General features: G+C 55.2%; 1 protein-coding gene across 4 annotated transcripts in view; it reads left to right on the top strand.

Moving 5' to 3' along the window:
* GSE1 (Gse1 coiled-coil protein) overlaps positions 1-19,969 on the top strand; it is a 408,575-nt gene that overhangs the window by 133,179 nt on the left and 255,427 nt on the right. For all 4 annotated transcript variants that reach the window (XM_037142394.2, XM_053666776.1, XM_037142395.2 and 1 more), the window contains exon 2: positions 16,981-17,161. In XM_037142394.2, the coding sequence (XP_036998289.2) occupies positions 16,981-17,161 (181 nt within the window). The remainder of the gene's footprint in view (positions 1-16,980; positions 17,162-19,969) is intronic.

Raw genomic sequence — 19,969 nt, 5'->3', positions numbered from 1 at the left:
GTGCAGGAGCAGGGTGTTGGCCCCGGGGGCCCTCGGCGTGGGGTGGGCTGCTCACACGGGAACCCTTAATTGGGTCCGTAGAACCCCTCACTGGAGACCCAGCCCTGCCTGACCCCAGTGGTGGTGCACCAGGTAAAGGTGAGCTTGTCCCAGGTGCTGGTCCAGTGCTGGCTTGCTGACCCAGCCCTTCGCAGCCACGCCCACGGCCAGAGCCCAGCTCTGCACAGCCTGGCTGTTGGAGGGCAGTTTGGGAGGTGGAGGGCCGGACTGTCTTAGCATCGCCTCCAAGGGAGCCAAGCAGGCAAGTTCAATCTACTTTGCAATAAACGAGGCCTTTGATCTTGCAAAAGTGAGTAATTAGCTGGGAGCCAGCGAGCTGGCACCTTGGCAGGCTCACAGCCTGGCTGAGCCTGTCCCCTCTCAGGCTTCTCAAGCTGCGGGAGGTGGAGGCAGAGGCTGCACTGTGCAAGGCAGGCTCCATCAGACTCTTGAAGATGCTGGGCAGCTATTTTGGGGAGTGCAGGAGTGGGGGATATCAACAGGGACAGGGAGCCACATGGTCCTCTCCACCCCCACCGCCAGCCAGAGGACCTTGGTGACTGCCTTTCTCTCCAGCTCAGCTTCCGCATCTGTAAATTGGGGTCCTTATCCCTCAAGGCTGGCTCACAGGGCTGGCATGAGCTGCCATCATGACATAAACAGAACAACATTAACACACGGTCCCCCTGGTCCTCTCACTCACTCAGAACACTCCCCCAGAGCCACCACTCGTTCGTTCAACTGCCACATGGAAACCCTGCTCCAAGCTCGTCACACTCCTCCCCACACAGCCACCTGCAAGCCAACTTCCCGTGGCTGGGCCTCATTTCTGTGGGTGGCAGGTATGTTCCCTCCATGACCCCGTATTATTTCTGTGCGCAGTGTGTTCATCCTCCGGTACCCCCTCTTAGTGAACTTCAGGCCAAGGGGAGTCCATGGGTGCTTTAGTCCCCCAGAATCTTGATCAGCCCCACCAGGTATCTAAGTTTAAAATGTGCGTTCATTTAGGCCCGCCCGCCCTCCAGGCAGCAGCCCTCTTCAGGGCTCCCCCTCCGTGGATTTGGGTTTTGGAGCCCCCACTGCCAGTGCGGGGTGGTGATCCTATGCTCTGTGCCAGCAACAGCAACATTAATAACAGATGAGAGGGGTGGGGGGGAGACAAGAAGAAAAGACATGCCCATTGCAGAGTGGGCACACTGAGGCCCCAGGAGAGCACGTGCCTTGCATGAGGTCTTGGAGGAAGCGGCTACCTGGGAACAGGTGTGGACTGCCTTCACCCTCACGTCTGGTAACTATCTGTGTGGCATTTCCTGCTCACCTCAGGGCTCCTTTGAGAGCCCCCAGCATGCACCCGGCTGGCTGGCTAAGGGGTGAGTTCCAGCAGTGGGGGCCTGGGCCACCTTGTGCCCCCCACTGCTGGCTACACTAGGAAAGAGCCAAGGCTCACAGGCCCTGGACCAGGGAGATCCAGGCATTCCTGGGAGCCCAGTATCTCAGGCTGTGACAGAAGTGGGCATGGGATCTGGCCCTGGCTGTAGTGTGGGCTGGCATCACTCTGGAAGTTGCATCCTTCCCCTGTGGTGTGCCACTCAGTGGTGTTTGGGACTTAGCTGCTGGATTTTTGAGCCTTTGTTCCTCCCCTCGATTATTCATTCAGCAAACGTTTGTAAAGCCTGGCGCCGAGCCAGAGGGTTGGCAAGGCTTTGCTCAGGGAGCTCCCAGTCTGAGCATCAGACTTTGAAGACAGAGTTTCGCAGGTACTGACATTAAGGGAGCCCCTCTGGGGAGGACAGCAGTACCATGGAATCAGACCACCCACCGCCTCGGTGAATGGCAGGGACCACACAGCCCTCTCCAACCTGCTGGACTGTGAGCTGCTGAACAGGGACAGAGCCTCACAGCCCAGCATGCACATGGTGTGTACATATGCATGCACACACTCCCACATACATGCCCACGTGCACTCACATGTACACACCCATATGCCTATGCACAAACCACATGCACACACATGTATGTGCCCATAGGATGTGCACATACACAATGCCCACGCGTAACCACACAAGGCATACAGGCTCACATTTGTGCGTGCATATGCCACCCATGTACACATGTGTGATCGCACACAAACATATGCGTGTGGGCATGCACATGCACACATAACAAATGCATGTGTTCTCACACACGCACCCAGGTCTCTCTGAGCATCTGAGGGGTTGGGGACATGGGATAAATGGAGACTTGTGCCAGTTTCTTCACTTCTTGTTCCTCATCACACAGAGCTTCACTTATGTAGACACCGGCCCATGCCTCGGCTACAGTGCCCTTGGCTACCCTCAGGATGGGCTTCCTAGCAGACATCAACCCCTCAGAAGGACAGACCGGAGGGGGTTTGCACAGATCTGGACATGGTCGTTGGCCTGCTAGCAGGAAGACCTGGGTTCTGGAACAGGGGCCACGGCCTGAGAGCAGGAGCAGGCGGTGAGAGGTGGCCCTTGGCTGCACAGACTCCTTGCCCTTGGGGACATGTTGGGGAAGGCCTGGGGCACAGGTCCTGTGTGCTTGAGTCTGAAGCAATAACAACATACATTTGGTAACTGAAACAGAAATTTCACAAAATGATATTTTATTACATGTGATGCACTCCAGTATTTTTTATTGTATTCCATTTCCCTTTTTAGAAATAGCTGTCAGCCCTGGCCGCGTATCTCAGTTGGTTAGAGGGTCATCCTTATACACCAAGGTTGTGGGTTCAATCCTCAGTCAGGGCACATGCAAGAAGCAACCTGTGAATGCATAAATAAGCAGAACAACAATTGATGTCTCTCTCTCTCTCTCTCCTCCCCCATCAATATTTTTAAAAAATTGCTCTCATGCGGGACATATCCCGGGGTTTGAGAAACACGAGGCAGGTGACATTTCAGGCTCTTCCCACCTCCGAGGTTTGGAGGTGATGGAGCCCTCCCTGAGCTCTCATTCGTCTTTGCAATGAGACAGAGAAAACACAAACAGTGCCTCCTCCTCCTCCTCCCGTCTCAGCCCAGCCCAGCCCTCTGTGGCGCGCCAGCCCCGGCTTGCACCTCTTCAGGTGCAGGTGGCGATTCTTCTTCTTCCTGGCGATCTAAAGAAACCAGTATTAGACTCAAGATCTGGAAAATGGACGTGGGACAGAGAGAGGGTCCCTTTCTGCTCCTGGAAGCTGCTACTTCCAGGCTGTCTCGTGCTTTCTTACTCCCCTCTCTCCCCCTCTCTCCTTCTCTCCCCGCCACCCCGCTCTCTCTTTGGAAAACGACTGACTCACCCGCTCGTATCCCCCGTCTCCATCTTTTGCTCACCTTGTTTTGCTTTCTGAACACTGGCTCTTAGGTCTTCTCCCCTCCCAGTCTGCAGACATACCTCCATCCTGGTCTTGCTTTACTTCCAACCACTCTTTGTATTAAGTTGCTTAACCTCCTTTGCAGGATGGGGGTGCCCTAAGTGCCCTCACAACTTCCTGGACTATTCTGGGGAACAGTTTTGGGGGGAGGTTAACAGTATAGATTGAGGATGGCAGCGTGACAGCGTCTGGGTGCAGAGCAGGCTGTATGACCTGGGGCCTCTGAGTCTCAGTTTCCTCATCCATAAAATGGGTGTTTAGTAGGATAATTTACCTCAAAGACAGGTTAGGAGGACTAACGAAGTTATTATTTGTACAGCGTTTGTATGACGTTTTGCATGTGCGTCAGATGACATTAAGTAATTGTCTTAAGGCAGCAGTTTTTCAGCCAGTGGCCGCGATGCATTGGGGTGCCGCAACAACTTTTAAAACACGCAGTTCCTGACCATTTACCCAGGGGCACTGACCTCTTCTCCCTGAGACTGTCAAATTATAAAAATGACAACAGCCAACAGAACAATAGCCTTCTCGTGTGACTGAAGCAAAATCATACCTATTTTTCTCGGATCAGCAAAAAATATATATTTTGGTGTGCTACAGAATTTTAGTAATTAGTTATGTGTGCTATGAGATGAAAAAAATTAAAAATCGCTGTTGTGTGGGGTCGCCAGAAGGAGAAATAAAAACGAGCTGCTCCTGGGGGCCAGGCAGTGTGTTCTAAGCACCTGGGTCTTTTATTTGTCCTGTGTCATTATGACCTTTTCACAGCCGAGGAAGCTGGAGCTCAGAGAGGTTTAGTAACTTCCTCGTGGCCACACAGCCCATGGTGAAGGAGTCAGTATCTGAAGCCAGGCAAGCTTAATAGATGGGGGCTGCTCTCCGTGTCTGTTTTATTACTGACATCACTGCTTAAGAAACCAGGTGACTGTGCTGAACTCAGCCTGGCGCGTGGCAGGCCAGTTCACGTGGCCGCGCGTCCTCTGAGCATCCTCAGGTTTAGCAGTCGGGCAGGTGTTTGTGTGAGGGCACAGCTGGCATCTGTGTCCCAGGTGGCCCAGGCCTGACCCAGGTGGCCGTCGCCAGCCGAGTTGATGCCGTGCGGGATCGTGCAGGTTCACCGGGGTCCACTTTCCTGGAGCGCTGCTCTCGCACCGGAGTGACTTGGCGGACTCCGGGGTCATTTCCCCCTCCTGGAGCCAGGCCAGTAGCCATTTAGTAAATCTTGTGCTATTTTATGTGATTGCTATTGATTTTCTCCCCAACAATTTGTTCTAGAGTCTCCCTGGTATCGATGCCAAGCTGGCTGGTCTGTCATTTCCATCCTGCGGCGTCCTTTTCCTCTTGTGAGAGGGGCGCACGCGTCTGTGCCCAGCCCCGGGCCGGCTCTCCGTGATTTCTGTGCACAAACGCCCAGCAGAGCTGACCCGGCCCGGCCCCGGCAGCACCTGGCCTTTCTGGAAGCTCCCACCTTTACTGCCTGCTCTTACTTTTCCCTTCCTACCTCAGTCGGGCTCACTCCAGTTAATTATCCCTTTCAGATCTTTTCAGGGAAGGCAGCAGTGAAAAGCCACAAAAATTGCTGTTTCTTCCATGATTAGATTTCCTTCCCTGGATGTGTGCGTGCGTGCGTGTGTGTGTGTGTGTATGTGTGTGTGTGGAGAGAGCAAGAGCGAGAACGTGAGAGATCCTTTCTAATCTTTCCCTTTATTCTTTGCTGGTCAGATTCTTAGATTTTGGAATTGTGTCTTTACACTGTGAGCCTGTGTTTGGATTTTTATTTTTGATGACTTTCTTGTTTCTGCGGACCTGGGATGAGTGGGCGAGCGACTATCTTCCTCCAACTGAGACGCCAGGGGCAGGCGGCCTGGAACGTGCCCTGTTTGGCTCACTGCTGAATCCCCAGGGCCCAGAGCAGTGCCTCGCACAGGACAGAGGACTGATAAAAATCCTCAAATTAATTCCTAGGTCTGCTTTGTTCTCTGACCGCCCCTCCCCGCCCGGCCCCCACGGACACTCAGCATGTCTCTGTGCTCCGACTGGGGGCTTTAGGAAGTTTAGGTGAATTGTCAATCTCAATAGGTAAGGGTGCAGCCAAAATGGAAATAAACTATATAAATCATTCAGAAATAAATGGAAGCCCTGATTGGTGTGGCTCAGCGGGCTGGATGTCCTTCTGCAAACCGAAAGGTCAGCTGTTGGATTCCCAGTCAGGGCATACCTGGGTTATGAGCCAGGTCCCTGGTTGGGGGCACGGAAGAGGCAAACAATCGATGTTTCTCTCCCTCTCCTTCTCCCTCCCTTCCCCTCTCTCTAAAACTAACTAAATAAAATCTTTTAAAAAGTGAACAAACAGAAGTGTGCGGCGGCAGCCCCCGTGGCAGCAGTGCGTGGTGCGGTCTGAGCGTGGGCAGAGGCCCGGCAGGTCCGTGCCGTGTGTCGGCAGGTCAGGGCTCGTCCTGGCCCTGGGCTGACCAGCTCTCAGGCCGTGCAGCTGGCTCAGCTCCTGGCTCTGCACCGGGGCCCCCCAGGCGGGCTGCACAGCCTCTCTGGGCCTCCATATGATTTCCTCTTCTGCAGAATGAGGATGACAAGGACAGTGTCTACCTCACGGGTTGTTGTGAGGACCGAGTGAATTTATGTGGAAAGTACTTAAAACAGTGCAGAGCGCAGCGCAGATGCTACCCTGAGTTTGTTAGTGTTACTGCCGTTATATTTATTCTTTTTTCATATGCCGGATTGAAACCTCTTTGACGACTGAAAGATGACTCACCACTGTATGCCAGAACATCAGAATCTGGCTAAATTTGGGGGGAGCTGAAAACACGTAACATGTTTTAATGTGTAAGTTTCAAATCAGCATCTGGCTGTAGGACACGGCCCAGCGAGGGGGGTGGCGGCTGGGGCAGTAACTTGGCTGTTAAGGGTCCAGGGACCTGTACCCCAGGCCCCGTCCCTGGCCTGGAGGGTGGCCAGGACACATGTGCCCTCCCCAGGGTGCAGTGGAGAAGGGCCCGTGGTGCTTTCCTGCCCACTGTCCCTCTGCAGGGGGGGCGGCTGAGCAGGCGAGGTTATGTCGGCAGGCTGGTGGGCGCTGGCCTCCAACCTGCCCCTGCCGCCTCCCTGACACCGCCAGGCCCAGCCGAGTGGCAGCTAAGCAGATGTGATGCCCCATGAGGCTGTTTGCTGTGGCTGTCATCGTGTTTTCAGGATCCCGTGACAGAAACCCTGCCCCGGCATTAATTTACATTATAGCCAGTGCACCCCGATGTGTGTTTTTAAAGGGTATAATTTCTATCAACTTCAATTAGAGCTATTTTTATTTTTGTCACCCTGAAGAATTTCCCTGCGGTTAAGCTGCCATTTTTCACTGTAATACCCCTGGCAAGGGCTGGGGAAAAATTAATAGTCTAGTGATCACTTAGCTAATGCACTGTCAGCGCTTGATAAACTGACTGCCCTGGGTGAGACGGCACAGTTCCTTCCACAGTAATTATGTCATGTTCACCTGCAGTGGGTGAGGCCCCTTCGGTGGAGGCACAGGGTCGAGCCAAGCCCCTGCTGAGTCCAGGGCAGAGCCTCCCTCCCGCCCCCACCCCCGGCTCTTGCTCGCCCCTTGGCATCTGGCTTTGTGATAATTTACATCCACCAGGGCAGGCTTCTGCCCATCTCGCAGCTGTGTGGTGTTTGGCAGGGTGCTAAACCTCTCTGATCCATACTTGGTCATGAAGCGTATTTTGCAGTTACTGTCAATAAGCTGCCTGACCTCCCCAGCTAGGGCCATGAAAGGTAATGTCAGAGGACAGGTGGGCCGGAGGGGGGAGCATTGTGACTGATTAACAGGGCGTTCACAAATGGAGGGTGCAGGCCCTGAATGGGTAGCCAGCAATGGAGCTAGGTACGGGCTCTGAAGATACAAGGAGGGAGCAGGGGCGGGGCTGTGGTGGGTGTGAGCCTGGGCAGGAGGCAAAGGGAGCTGCTGAACCTCCTGGGCAGCTTCCCTCCACCTAATGAGGTGAGTGGACCACCAAGCTGTGGGAGAGCCGCACCATGGACCACTATGCCTCCACGATAAAAGGAACTACCGTTATGCCCAAACCCTGAACAGAGCTCCAGGGACCATGCTGAGTGGACACAGCCAGTCCCGGAGGGCGACATGCTGTGTTAATACATTTATATAACATGCCTGAAGTGAGAAGGCCAGAGCAATGGAGAACACATCTGCAGTTGCCAAGCTGGGGGTTGGGGGCAGGGGTGAGGTGGGTGTGCTCACTGAAGAGTGTCACAGGGGTGCCCGTGATGGAACTGCCTGTACCCCGGCTGTGGTGGTGGGCACGGGAGCCTATGGCAGCTGCAACACTGCAGAGGGTGAAGGACACACATGGCCAGGACAGGTCAAACTGGGGGAAGCTGCGTAAGAAGCTGCATGTGTGAGCCGTCGGTGTCACTATCTGCTGGCAACACTGTGCTATGGTTTTGTGAGATGTCAGCATTGGGGGAAACTGAGTAAAGGGTACATGGGATCTTTCTGTATTATTTCTTATGACAGCATGTGGATCCATAAGCATCTTAACATAAAAAGTTAAAATTAAAACAAACAAAAATAAGGTTGCATTTCTCCTCGGCTTAGACCCTCAGGGCTCCTGTCGCCCTTTAAAGGAGAGCCAGCCAGAGTCCTTGAAGGGTCCACAGACCCCTCTGAATGTGTCCTCGTTGCCTTCCTTGCTCCTATGCAGCCACGCAGGCCCCTTTGCTCTTCCTCAAGTACACCAGGCACACCCTTGCCTCACAGCCTTTGCATAGACTGTTCCCTATGCCAAAAACACTGTTCCCCCAGCCCTTCACACAGTTCCTTCTGTAACTCAGATATCTCCCCCATCTTTCAGGGCTGGGGTTATGGGTGCCATCCAGGGGCCACAGTCTGGGGAGGCAGAAGCAAAGCCCCTAAATTGGCAGCGCTAGGATGAGGGCACTAATGAAGGTGGGCTGGGGAACGTCTAGCTCTGCCTAGGAGGGGAGCTGGGGACAGAATCCAGGGGAGAGAATTGAGGGTGACATTTCAGGCAGGAGAGGGGCCTAAGGCGTTGTGGAGTGAGCAGGGGGCTCATGGCCATTGACAGTAGCTCGTGAATAGACCCCCATGTTGCTTCCACTGGAACTACCCAGGGAGTCTTCGCCGTGTTGCAGATGCGGAAGCCAAGGCACAGAGGAGTAGACTCACTCCCCTGAAGGCACACAGCTCACAGATGCGGGGCTGGGATTTACACCAGGCAAGCCAGTTTCTGCATCTGGCCCCAGCCCCTACAGGATGCCTGGAGGGAAGAACTGAAGGTAATGAGCTGAGTGGTACAGACACACGTGGGTACCTTCCGCAGTCCCTTGGGGTGTGTCACTCGGATTCAAGTAAACCAGCGGGCGTCTGTGCAGCCGCTCCCCCATTCGCCCTTTCTCCCAGCCTTGCCTCTGTTCCGAGTCAAGCCAGTTCCCCTCCTCCCGCAGACAGCCCTCCCGCCACACAGGCCTCCCGGCTGCCTCTGGGCCAGGGCTCAGCAAACCACAGCCTGTAGGCCACATCCCACCCACAGCCTGTGTCCGTGCTGCCCGTGAACTAAGCAAGGTTTTTATGTTTTTAAATAGTTGCAAAAAAAAAAAGGAAGAACAATATTTCCCAACACATGAAAATTAGGTGAAATTCAAATTGCTGTGTCCATAAAGTTTTACTAGGACAGCCACACATTTTTCGCGGTCCTGTTGGCTAAGGCTGCTCTGGTGCCGCGGTGGCAAAGTTGAATCAACAGAGACTGTTTGGTCCACAAGGCTGAAAATCCTAGTTGGCCTTTTCAGAAAAAGTTTGCAAACACGCTCCTGCCTCAAGGCCATGGTGCTTGCTGGAACACCGCCCCCAGCTGCCCAACCCCAGGGCTGGCTCCCTTGTTCTCGTCAAGTCTTTGTGCAAATGTCCCCTTCTCAGTGGGGCCAGCCTGTGGAAAATTCTAACTGCGCCCACCCAGCCTCCCCCTTCTCCCCTGTTCTTTGTCTTTTTGGTACTTCCTTCAGCTGACACGCCAATACGAGTTTCTTCATTGCCCATCTCCCCTAACCTGAACGTTAGCTCCCTAAGGGCAGGGGTTTCTGACTTTTATTTGCTGCTATAGTCCAGGCACAGTGCCTGGCATATAATAGGTGCTTAATAGATGTTTATCGGATGCATGGATGGATGGACAAACGGACACAGGCATGGATGGATGTTTGGACAGTTGGACAGATGGCTGGGGCGGGTGGATGGGTAGCCAGTGGGGTAAGTGGGTGGGAGGTACGACAGATGTGTGAAGAACTAGGCTGAACCAAATCAAGTGGATGCCACGCCCAGGGGTGGGAACTTCGGTGAAGGACTGCACTCAGGGGTTGGCTGAGTTTCAGAGCATCACCAGGCCCAGGTGTGGATGGGGGCGGAGCAGGCAGGCTGGGTGCCCAGAGACTGGTGGGAGACTCTCTCCCTGGGAAGGCGGGGGAGGTCAGTGGTACAGCAGGCACCAGCAGGGGTGGGAGAGGGAACCCCAGGAGAGTCTGGCAGTCACTGGCCTGAGACCAGTCAACTCCCACTGCTGGCCTCCAGAAGGTGGCCCTGGACACTGATGCCAAGGACTTGTGGCCTCCCTGTCTCAGGACGCTCTCTCCCTCCAGCTCTGGCTGGGCCTGAGCTGATTCCCCAGCGACACCCACCCACTCTGTTGCGTGACAGCCATGGGGAGGTATTCTTATGCCTGAACTCTGTTGCAAGCCCTTGTCCTGTCCCAGGATTGTCAAGGGACGATTGACTGCCATATAGACATCCCTTGAGAGAGGGGGCCGGGGTCATGCCTTCTAGAATGTTCCCTTCAGCCACAAAAGCAGTAGAATCTGGGCATGCCTGCCTCTGGCCAGCTTCTACTGGCCTGCCTGCTACCACATATCTTGCCAGCCTCCCTGTGGCTCCAGTCTTCTTGGCCAGACCTGCTCAGGTGTATCTCCCAAGGCTCCAAGTGCTATTAGCCGCAAACTCCCACTTTGCAGTATGAATCTCAGAGACATGGTGCCCTACCTGCCCATCCACACAGTGGGCCAAACATCATAAGCAGCCAGCCCTTTCTGGGCTTCAGTTGCCTCACCTGTATAATGGGGCCTAACAGACAGACTTCAGGGTTGTCTAAGGCTTAACGGGCCGATGCCTGCAAAGACTGGCCCCGGGGCTTGGCATTTAGTAGGTGCTCTCCATGCACAGCTGTGACCATGGAAAGCCCCATCCATTTTGCCCCCAGCCTCCTCCTGCATTAGGTTCATGATCCTTCCACTCTGGCTTGGAAAGAGCCCCCAGTTTCAGCTGAACCCAGAAGTTCTCGGGCCCTGGCCACCCCAGGTTCTCTCTGTGGCAGGTAGGGCTGGGCCTCCCCTTGTTCTTTCTTTAACGGGTGTGTTCACGGGCTTCCTGGGTGTCAGGCCTGTGCTGGGCTATGCAGGTTCTAACCCAGGCGTTCACCTGACTGTCCTGCACCATGGGCATGGCTCTCAGCACCCCTTTTGCAGATGAGGAAGCTGAGGCTCAGAGACATTAGAAAGCATGTGAAAGACCACCCCGCCCGAAGCTCAGGCAGAGGCTCCCACCCAAGTTTGTGCTGTCTTTCATCGGCCACATAACTGTACTCTAAATGTCCCCTTTTTCTCCACTGGGCTTGGTTGACACCCTTCTGAGAGACACCAGTGTCTTTCTCTTGCTCAGACAACCCGGCAGACCTGCCCTGTGGCTACTGGAAGGAGAACCAGGTTGGGTGATCCCTGTCCACGGTCTGTCCTTTAGCCTCGGTTTCTCTGTCTATAAAATGGGTTGCTCATACTCCCCTCCCCACCCTGCCTATTCTGATAGAACCATTGCAAAGCCGCAGGAGCTGGTTCTGTGCACACACTTCTCAGATCGTCCGGGTGGACAGTAATGACTATTTCTGCCCCTCCGGCGGCTACAATTAGTCATCACCTGCCCAAACGTGAAGCCAGAGACAAAGCCACCTTTCCATTTTTCTGAGTCCTGGTCCCTGTGTCCCCTTGAGCTTCCATTGTCCTCCAGGCCCCATGAGCCTGGCCTGTGAGAGGCAGGAACACCTGGGGGGACTCCAGTGGGGATGAGTCTCATCAACTCAAGCCTGTGATCGCCCCCCACCCCCCACTGAGCGCTGCAGCCGGAGCGCCCCTAATTGCTGTCACAGATGTGGCAGCCACCAGCCTCTCTAGCATGATCTGCTGTGTCGCACAAGCTTAATTAGTCCCTGATTACTCATTTACTGGGTGCTGTGTGTATTCCATATCTAATAACTTCCCAATTATGCCTGGTCTGCGCCGAACATTTAATAACCCTTAGTTGTCTGCTTATCAGGGACTCTGCATTCGGCAGCTCCATCTTCCCCTGACCCAGAGCCTTATAAGTCCCTTTATTGCAGTATTTGGAGTTCTCTGCTTGCCATTACTGAGCTGTTACAAGGAATTAAGGGGCGTAAAATACTGTTTTTTTGGCCGCTGACGCACTAGCTTACAGTGCAGAACAGGAAATCCCACCAGAGCTTGTTGAGCACATCATCCTTGTGGGTGGGCTCTGGGGGGACCAGGAAAGGGGGAAGAGGGGCCCCCATGGCCGGGCTCACCTGTGCGCCCCATTTCCTTTCGAGGCAGATGGCACCAGTCCTGTGACCTGTGTGTCCCTGGCAGGTGGCAGAGGTCTCTGGCCAGCCCGGGAGGTGCCCCTCACTGTACCCACCCTGCCTTCCAGCCAAGGCTTGCAGCTGGCCATTGTTTGGGAAAGAGGCAGCTTTTCTCCCTGAACTTGGCTTCCTGCTTGCAAATAATTTTTTTTTTCGGGGAAAAAAGGAAGGTGATGCCTCATTCTTTTGTGCACTTGGGATGCTGGCATCTCTTCTTCTGTCTCCTGTGGTCTGTTCCCTGTTACATCTGCACTGTGAGGTCTAGGCATTTGACAGAGGACAAAACACTGGCCTGGATCTTTGGCTCTGACTTTGACCAGCTGGGTGACCTTGGGCAGCGGACTTCACTTTCCTGTGCCTCAGTTTCCTCCTCTACAAAGTGGCAGTGAAGGTAGGGTCATTGGAAGGATTAAATGGATTGCTGAGTTTGGTACTCAGTGGGCACCAGGCACGTGGTAGGGCTCAGTACATCTAGGGTAGGCATTACTGGCCCATTTCCTAGAGTCACACACTGAGGTCAGAACAGCCCTGACTTGCCTGTTATCCCTAGTTATGCCAGAGGCAACTCAGGTCTCAGTTCCAGGTCTGCTCTGTTCAAGAAGGGCATGGCCAGCTCCCTGGAGTGCGTCTTGAGCTTACTTGGGAAAAAAGAATTCAAGATGATCCAGAAAAATAGGGGAGCACACACCGCAGATCCCGTCGCCCTGACCTCAGGGACCCCTGGGCTGCCTTGGGGCTACAGGCTAGCAGCTGACAAAGAGCCTAGAAGGCAGCCCTGCCAGCTGGGGAAACAGCCCAAGGCCAAGGCCGGGGAGACTTCCCTAACACATTCCCATCAGACCTTCCGGGCCTGCCACTGTGCCACTTTGACCCTTGCTCCTACGGCTCATGCTGTCAGGTAATGCCATTTGCTGCCACTTCTGGAGCACCTACTGTGTGCCAGGTGCTCCAGTGCCCAGCCCGACCTTTCTGCAAGGAGGCTGAGGGATGGAGCCTGGCTGGGTACCCGGGAGGGTGAGAGAAACAGGCCCGGATAACAGCCGCCTGCCCCTGTCAGAGAGGCTGCTGGAGAGAGAAATCCTGAGCCTTCCATCCAGTGGCCTCTGGGCTGCCATGGGCCACCAAACTGAAACTTCCCTTGTTTTTAAAAAAGATAGGGCCTGGCACAAATAACGCTCTTTTTTTATGACAAAATCTTTTACTACAAAATCATAAGCATGTGATTCTGTAACATAACAATATCACAGGCAAGCACACCACATGACACTTCAGGTGAAATGTTTAAATTAAAACTATAAATTATTGCACCCATATTATTACCCTACCAACCACACTCAAGCAGGCGTGACTTTTGCCAGACCCGGTACATGGTTTACACGTCACACACGGATGAGCCTGGGAGACGTGCTGAGTGAAAGAAGCCAGACACAATGGGCTGCACAGTGTAGGATCCTGTGTGTGTGGAATGCCCAGAGCAGGCAGGCAGAGACGGGAAGACTGTGGACGCCAGGGCCGGGGGAGGGGGCCGGAGAGCCACTGCCCGTGGGTGTGAGGTTCCTTCTTGGGATGTTGCAAGTGTTGCAACACGATTCTGGTAATGGTTACACAACCCCATGAATGTATCAAAAGCCATTGAATCGTACACTTTAAATGAGTAGATTGTGTGGCATGTGAATTATATCTCAGTAACACTTCCTAAAAAGCAGTAGAGCAGAGGTCCTCAGCCGTGGGGACCTCCTGGACTAGTTCAGTGAGTAAAATTGTGCTGCACTGAAAACCGCACGGTGGCCCCTGCAGAGCCGGGCGCCCCCTCCAGAGCAGGGCGCCCCCTGCAGAGCAGGGCGCCATGCGCGCCTCTCTCCCACTCCACCCCACCCCTGGCTCTGCCTTCAGCTGGTGCTCAGAGACCACTCATTCCCCGGAGAAAGTGCAATGCTTCGAGAGCTCATTAGCATATCAGGTGGTGGGCTGCAGTCCTCTTATAACGTTAAAGAACCCTGGGGTCCACCCCCGCACCCACTTTGGCCTTTCCCATAACTGACTAATGCTTTAAACGTAGTGGCCCCAGTCCAGAAATAGGCATAAAGGAAACGATAGCACCTACCCCGCTTGCTCTGCGGGGCCTGTGAGCTCCGAGATGCTGCCGCTTTCAGGGGGCAGGATGTTTTTCCCAGGTCTGGTCCTAATAGAACTTTAAATTAAGGCCAACCTGGAGCCTGGAACTCATGGCTCTGGTAGAAAGAAGGCACAGTGAACGTGTTGGTTCACAGGCCTGCTTTTTATCAATGAGAATCATAAATTCGGCTTTGAAGGGTGAAGAAAGTCAGTCTCTGCCTCTGTCTGATGGTCTGTCAGAGAACCTTTGATGAGGCCAGTGTGAGAGAACCTCTACTCACAGCACCACATGTGTCTGGCAGTCTTGCCCACCCATTAATACCAGTGGGCAGGAAGAGCTAGACCAGAGGAGGGGGACTGGTGTGGGTCCCCTCATGTGTCTGGCATATGGCTTGGCTCGCCATGTGCTAGGGGACATTTGGAGCTGGGCACATACTATTCTAGAGCTTTCCCAGTTGTATCAGTTATCTACTGCCGCGTAACAAACAACTATGAGTTTAGTAGCCTGCGATGCATTTATCATCACACGGCTCCACTGGGTCCTCTGCGCAGGTCCTCGTGGGCTGCGAGTCAAGGTGTCCACTGGGCTGACTCACACCTGCTTGCCTGAGGAACGACCCACCTGCGGATTCATTCTTGTTGTTGGCGGAATTCGTTCATCTGAATGAGTGAGGGCCCTGTGAGCACTCAGGTTTCTGTGTGGACACATGTTTTTGGTTCTTTCGTGTATCTCCCTGGAAGTGGAATTGTGGGGTTCCTCGGACGACTCTGTCTTTGACCTTTTGAAGAACTTCCAGGCCATGCCATGCCATTGCACAATCCTGCCAACACTATAGGAGGGGTCACACCGCACTCTAGCATGTTTTTGATCAGTTACCAACACTTACTGATCATAAGAATGCAGCTTTTAAAAATGGATTCCCAGCTGCCTCTGGAAAAATCAGATCTGGTGAGACAAGGCTTGAGTCCCTCTAACCAACCCCCACCGGTGCTGAGCAGGGCTGCCCCTACATTTCCACCCACCCAGTGACTGGTTTATGGTTTACCCTGTTGGCCTCTGCAGGGGCATGTGTTTGAATTTCTTGTCCCTCCTATCCCCTCTCCCTTTCAAATGCTGTTCCCTTTGAAGGCCTAGTTCAAATTCAGCCTACTCCAGGAAGCCTTCCTGGATTCTCCTAGCTCTTGTGGAGTTCTTTCATTCTCAAACTCCTGTAGTGCTTGTCATCTGCACCCCTTCTCACCCAGGAGTATTCTCTGTTTCCATCTGCTGCTCTCTAATTGAAAGCTGTGCACCTCCCGCCCCTGATTGCTTTGTAGCAGCCAAGTTTTCTCCCAACTGCTTGGGTTCAAATCCCAATAGTCCCTGGAGCTGACTGGCTGGGTCGTCCTATGACCAGTGACGAACACAGCAGCCCTGTGCCTGGCAGTTTTCTGAGACAATGAGGGCGCAGTCGCAAGAGCAGCTGAAATCCGCCCGGGTGGGGTGTGCACAGGGTTGCAGGGGCCCTGCCATGCCGATGCCCCCCAAACCCCGGGGCCCGCGCAAGCCAGTGGGCGGATGAATGACACGCTCTGGGCCGAGGTGCCGCCTCCTCCTGGCTCCAGCCTAAGCCGCCAGCAGGCCTGTGGGATTTGCGGGGGCTGTGGTCTGGGCTGCGTCACCATATGGATCCCATAATTTAAAGCATTCCCGGAAACAAACGGTAAATTTATCCGTCTCTCACACGTAGGGCTGGTGGAGCCTGTGCTCACCCGAGGAATTCGGAGCCATCCATCTCTCCTAGACACTTTGGTTTTATAGCACTAATCCCGGGGGGGAACCGGATCAACATGAAGCTGCTTTTCTACAGCCACGCTGGCCCTGGAGCTCAGCATCAGGAAGGGGGGCGGCCGGTCCCAGGCCTGGCCCCCAGGTAGCTGCAATTGGTTATGCAGGCCCCGAGCCCATGCGGGGGCTCGGCTCGCCTCCCCCTGCCCAGGATCTGAGGGGGGAGGGGAGAGCCCAAGTCTGAAGCCCTGCTGACCTGGGCTCACCCTGTCTTGGTGTCCTCGGGCTTCTACCGCCCTCTCTGAGCCTCAGTTCCCCCAGATGTGAAAAAGGGATGGGCGATCAAGGTAGTCAGAATCAACAAGACGAAAAGTAGAACAGTGGCCCCCAGGAGGGAGGGAGGGAGATAGGGAGTTAGTGTTTAATAGGGACAGAGTTTCCATTGGCAATAAAGAGAAGGTTCTGGAAATGGGCGGTGGTGTTGGTGGCACATCATGAATGGACTTCGGGCCACTGAACTGTGCGCTTAAAAATGGTCAAGAGGGTACATTCATGTTATGTGTATTTCACTACAATTTAAGAAATACAGAGGAATGTGGGGTTGGGGGGGGCAGGATGGACACCTGGCAGGGTGAGCTGAAGAGGGCTCAGGTTACCTTTACCACTGATGAGTGGGTGGTCATTGCCAGCCGCAGTGAGAGAGAGCCAAGTGGCCGAGTGGCCGGGGTGGGGATGGGGCCCCGAGACCCGCCTGGTGTTCCTGGGCAGCATTTGCTGAGAGAGGAAGGGACTGCACTGTTTTCTCGGGACACCAGTGCTCCACTGCCCCCCGCCAGCCAAGCTGAGTCCCTGGCCACAAAGGCCAGGCCATCGTAGGGGAAGAAGGTGTCTACAGACCCAATGGCACCTCTCAGCAGGTGTGGCCAAGACTCACCCTGTCTACCTTCCTGTCATTCCAGGTCACCTCTGCATCTCTGGAGCCGCCGACAGCCCTCCACCCGCCCGCCCGGGAGCCTGAGCCCTGGCGGGGCACCGTGGCAGAGAGCCTGCTCAGAGGCCCCCAGGCTGCCCAGGAGCTAGGGCCAGCCCGCCGTCAGCAGAGCAGCCAGGACGGGGCCGGACCAGACCTCGCGGGCACAGGTAGATGCTACTTTTGTGTCTCTGGGAACCGGAGTGGATCATGCCACCCCTGGCAGGAACGGGGGCCCCCAAACCAGTCCAGGCTCAGAGTTCCACCCCGTGAGTGCCACTTTTGGGGTGGCGGCCTGGAGGCGGAGTCTCCTGTACTTGAGTTTGGATTTTTTTTTAATGTTCCTCAGGGATTAAACCAAGTAGTGGTTTCAGGCAGAATCCCAGCTTCTGGACAGACACCCACCCCTAATTCTCAGACCGCCTTTGCTTGTTGTACCATATTTATCTATCTCCACGTTCTATTGTACGCACTCACTTATTTTAAAAATTCATGTAATGGATACGTGTGAGCCCAACCTGGGTAGTGGACGGTCCATCAGCCCTGATGCTCCTGCGTCTTGCCCTGCCCCCGAGGCGGACGCGCCGCCTGGCGTTTGCCTTTTCCTGTGCACCTGTGTCTGTATAAACAACCTGCGGCCCCTCTTCCCCGGGGTTTGGACCTCGGCCCGGGGCAGGCTGCTCACTCGGTGCTGCAGGGTGCGTCCGGGCCGTCACCGCAGCACCTTCTCCGCCACAGACGTGCGCTGTTCCTTTGTCTCGCTGCTCGCCACCACGTGCGCCCTCTCTTGCCAGTGGCACAGGGGTCATTTCTGGGTTTTTCGGTTGTGAATGTTCCATGTCCTGGCACGTGTCTCTCGAGGGTGTTAACCTCAGCTGGGCCAGGGGGGAGAAGGGCGTTTGGCTTAAGGAAGAAAATGCCACCGATTTCCAGTGTGGGTGCTTCACCCCCACCCTGCCAGCCGTGGAGATCCCGTCTGCCGTCTCGGCACATCGGCCATCCTCAGTTTCCTGGGGACAGAGGCGGGCTCCCTGCTTGGCTGAGGGCCTGTGAGCGTGAGTCCTGAGGCACTAGCTGTGGGGCCTGTGGACCCTGGGCCAGGCGCAGTGAGTGGATCTCCGGTCAGGCCCTTTAGCTGGACTCTGACACGTGGTAGGCACCTGTGTTCTTGCCCAGGAGCATCCTGGGGTCATATTTCTGTCAGCGAGACCCCTCTGAGTGGGTTCCTGTGTGTGCCCTACCTTGTCACTGCCCCCGAGAGGACTGTGTCCCGAACCCCTCCAGCCTGCCTGTCCCTGTGGGGTCCCATGGTGTGGACAGCTGGCTGAAAGCTCTGCTTGCTCGAGACAAGGGCCAGAGTTGGGAGGAGACTGGCTAGCCGGTGGGGGAGGGGGGATGGAGGCGGCCGGCCAACCCTGCGCTCCTGTCTGCATTTCCGTCTGGGACACCTGCCTCCGGGGCTGCCCCGGGACTCACCTCTTTCTTTCTGTGACGTGGACTCGTCAAGGGAAGGGGCTGGGCCTCGGGCCAGGGACAGACCCTGCTGACCAGGCGCTCATGGGTAGATGGGGATGGGGTGGTCAGGCAGCGAAAGGGGCGCTGCAGGTGGTGGGCAGGGGTACTTTTGGGGGGACCCTTCCCCTCAGCTCCCCAGCACACTTGGAGCGTTGGACAAGTGTCTTCTCGCATTCCAGCCTCAGTTTCCTTACCTGAGAAATGGAAATGATGGCTAACTCGAGTGCCTGGCCCACAGGGCAGATGCGAGAATTAAATTAACCAGGACATGAAGGGCATTCAGCACAGGACTGGACGCCCTGAGTGCCCAGAAGTGCCGGCTGGTGTTAGCGCTGTTATTTATAACTCCCAGTCACCAGCTGGTGCCCCCTCCAGGCAGCGTGGAGCATCCCAAAGGCTGTTACCCTGACCTTCCTTCTCCACCCAGGTGCCCTTCAGCTCTGGGAAATATCCTGCAAAACCATGACCCTCAGGGATTCTACCCACCCTGCCCCGGGCTGGCACACACAAGGCCAAACCGCCTGCCCTGGGGCAGGGCCAAGGCCCAAGGCCCACGTCTGCCAGCTGCTCCCCATCAGGCTGCAGCCCTGCCCGGGGGGGGTGGGGATGCAGCTTCACAGTCAGAGACCAGCCAGGATCTCCATCCCGCTGTCAGGCCTCTCCCAGGGCGGCTGCCGCTGCTCAGAAACATGACAGTGACTAATGGTTTATTACACACCTGCCACCTCTCATCCGGTGGGCAGGCGCAGCCCCCAGGCCAGCGATGCACTGCCAGCTGGACGGTGGGGCCGGGCCAGGGGTGGGCACATTCAGACACGTGGACACACACAAACACAGGAACACACAGGGATGGACCCAGCAAATGTACTGCGCTCAAGAAAGGCCGCACAAGCACGCAGATACACAGACACACACTTGCACACAGGCACCGGGACCGTCTTACACACACACACACACACACACACACACACACACAGAATCCTGTCGCCTTCTCTCTTCAGAGCCCCTCTCGGTCTTCCCCGCTGTTCCTCCTCTGCCCTGCACTGATGGTTTCCACCCAGGCTGGGCCTTTTTGAGAAGGGCAGGGGCTGTGGGAAGGCCAGAGGTTGTATCTGTTGCCTTGCAGCATAACTGCCTATTGCAGTTCATTTCTGACCCCCAGCCCCACATAGATGTCTGATGCATGGGGACAGTGGTGTTTGCCATGGAAAAGAAGCTTTCACACCAGGAACCCTTGTTCTGGGCCCAGTGGCTGGGTCAAGTGCCCCCAGGGACACATACATTCCAACTTGCAAAGCAGAGGCTGTGTGGTTCTCCAGCCCAACTTTCAAAGTGCCCACCTGGGATATGGTCATTTGCTGGCTGCAGGAGTGTCGCTTCAGGGCTGCGGAGGAACTGGCAGGTGAGGCATGAACCTGGGGCTGACCACAGGTCTTCAGCTGGTGGGAGCAGGGTGCAACCAA

The sequence above is a fragment of the Artibeus jamaicensis genome, unplaced genomic scaffold, assembly GCF_021234435.1.
Source record: "Artibeus jamaicensis isolate MK-2021 breed Jamaican fruit bat unplaced genomic scaffold, CSHL_Jam_final contig_464, whole genome shotgun sequence".
In the NCBI taxonomy this organism is placed as follows: Eukaryota; Metazoa; Chordata; class Mammalia; order Chiroptera; family Phyllostomidae; genus Artibeus; species Artibeus jamaicensis.
This window is presented reverse-complemented; position numbering and strand designations above follow the sequence as displayed.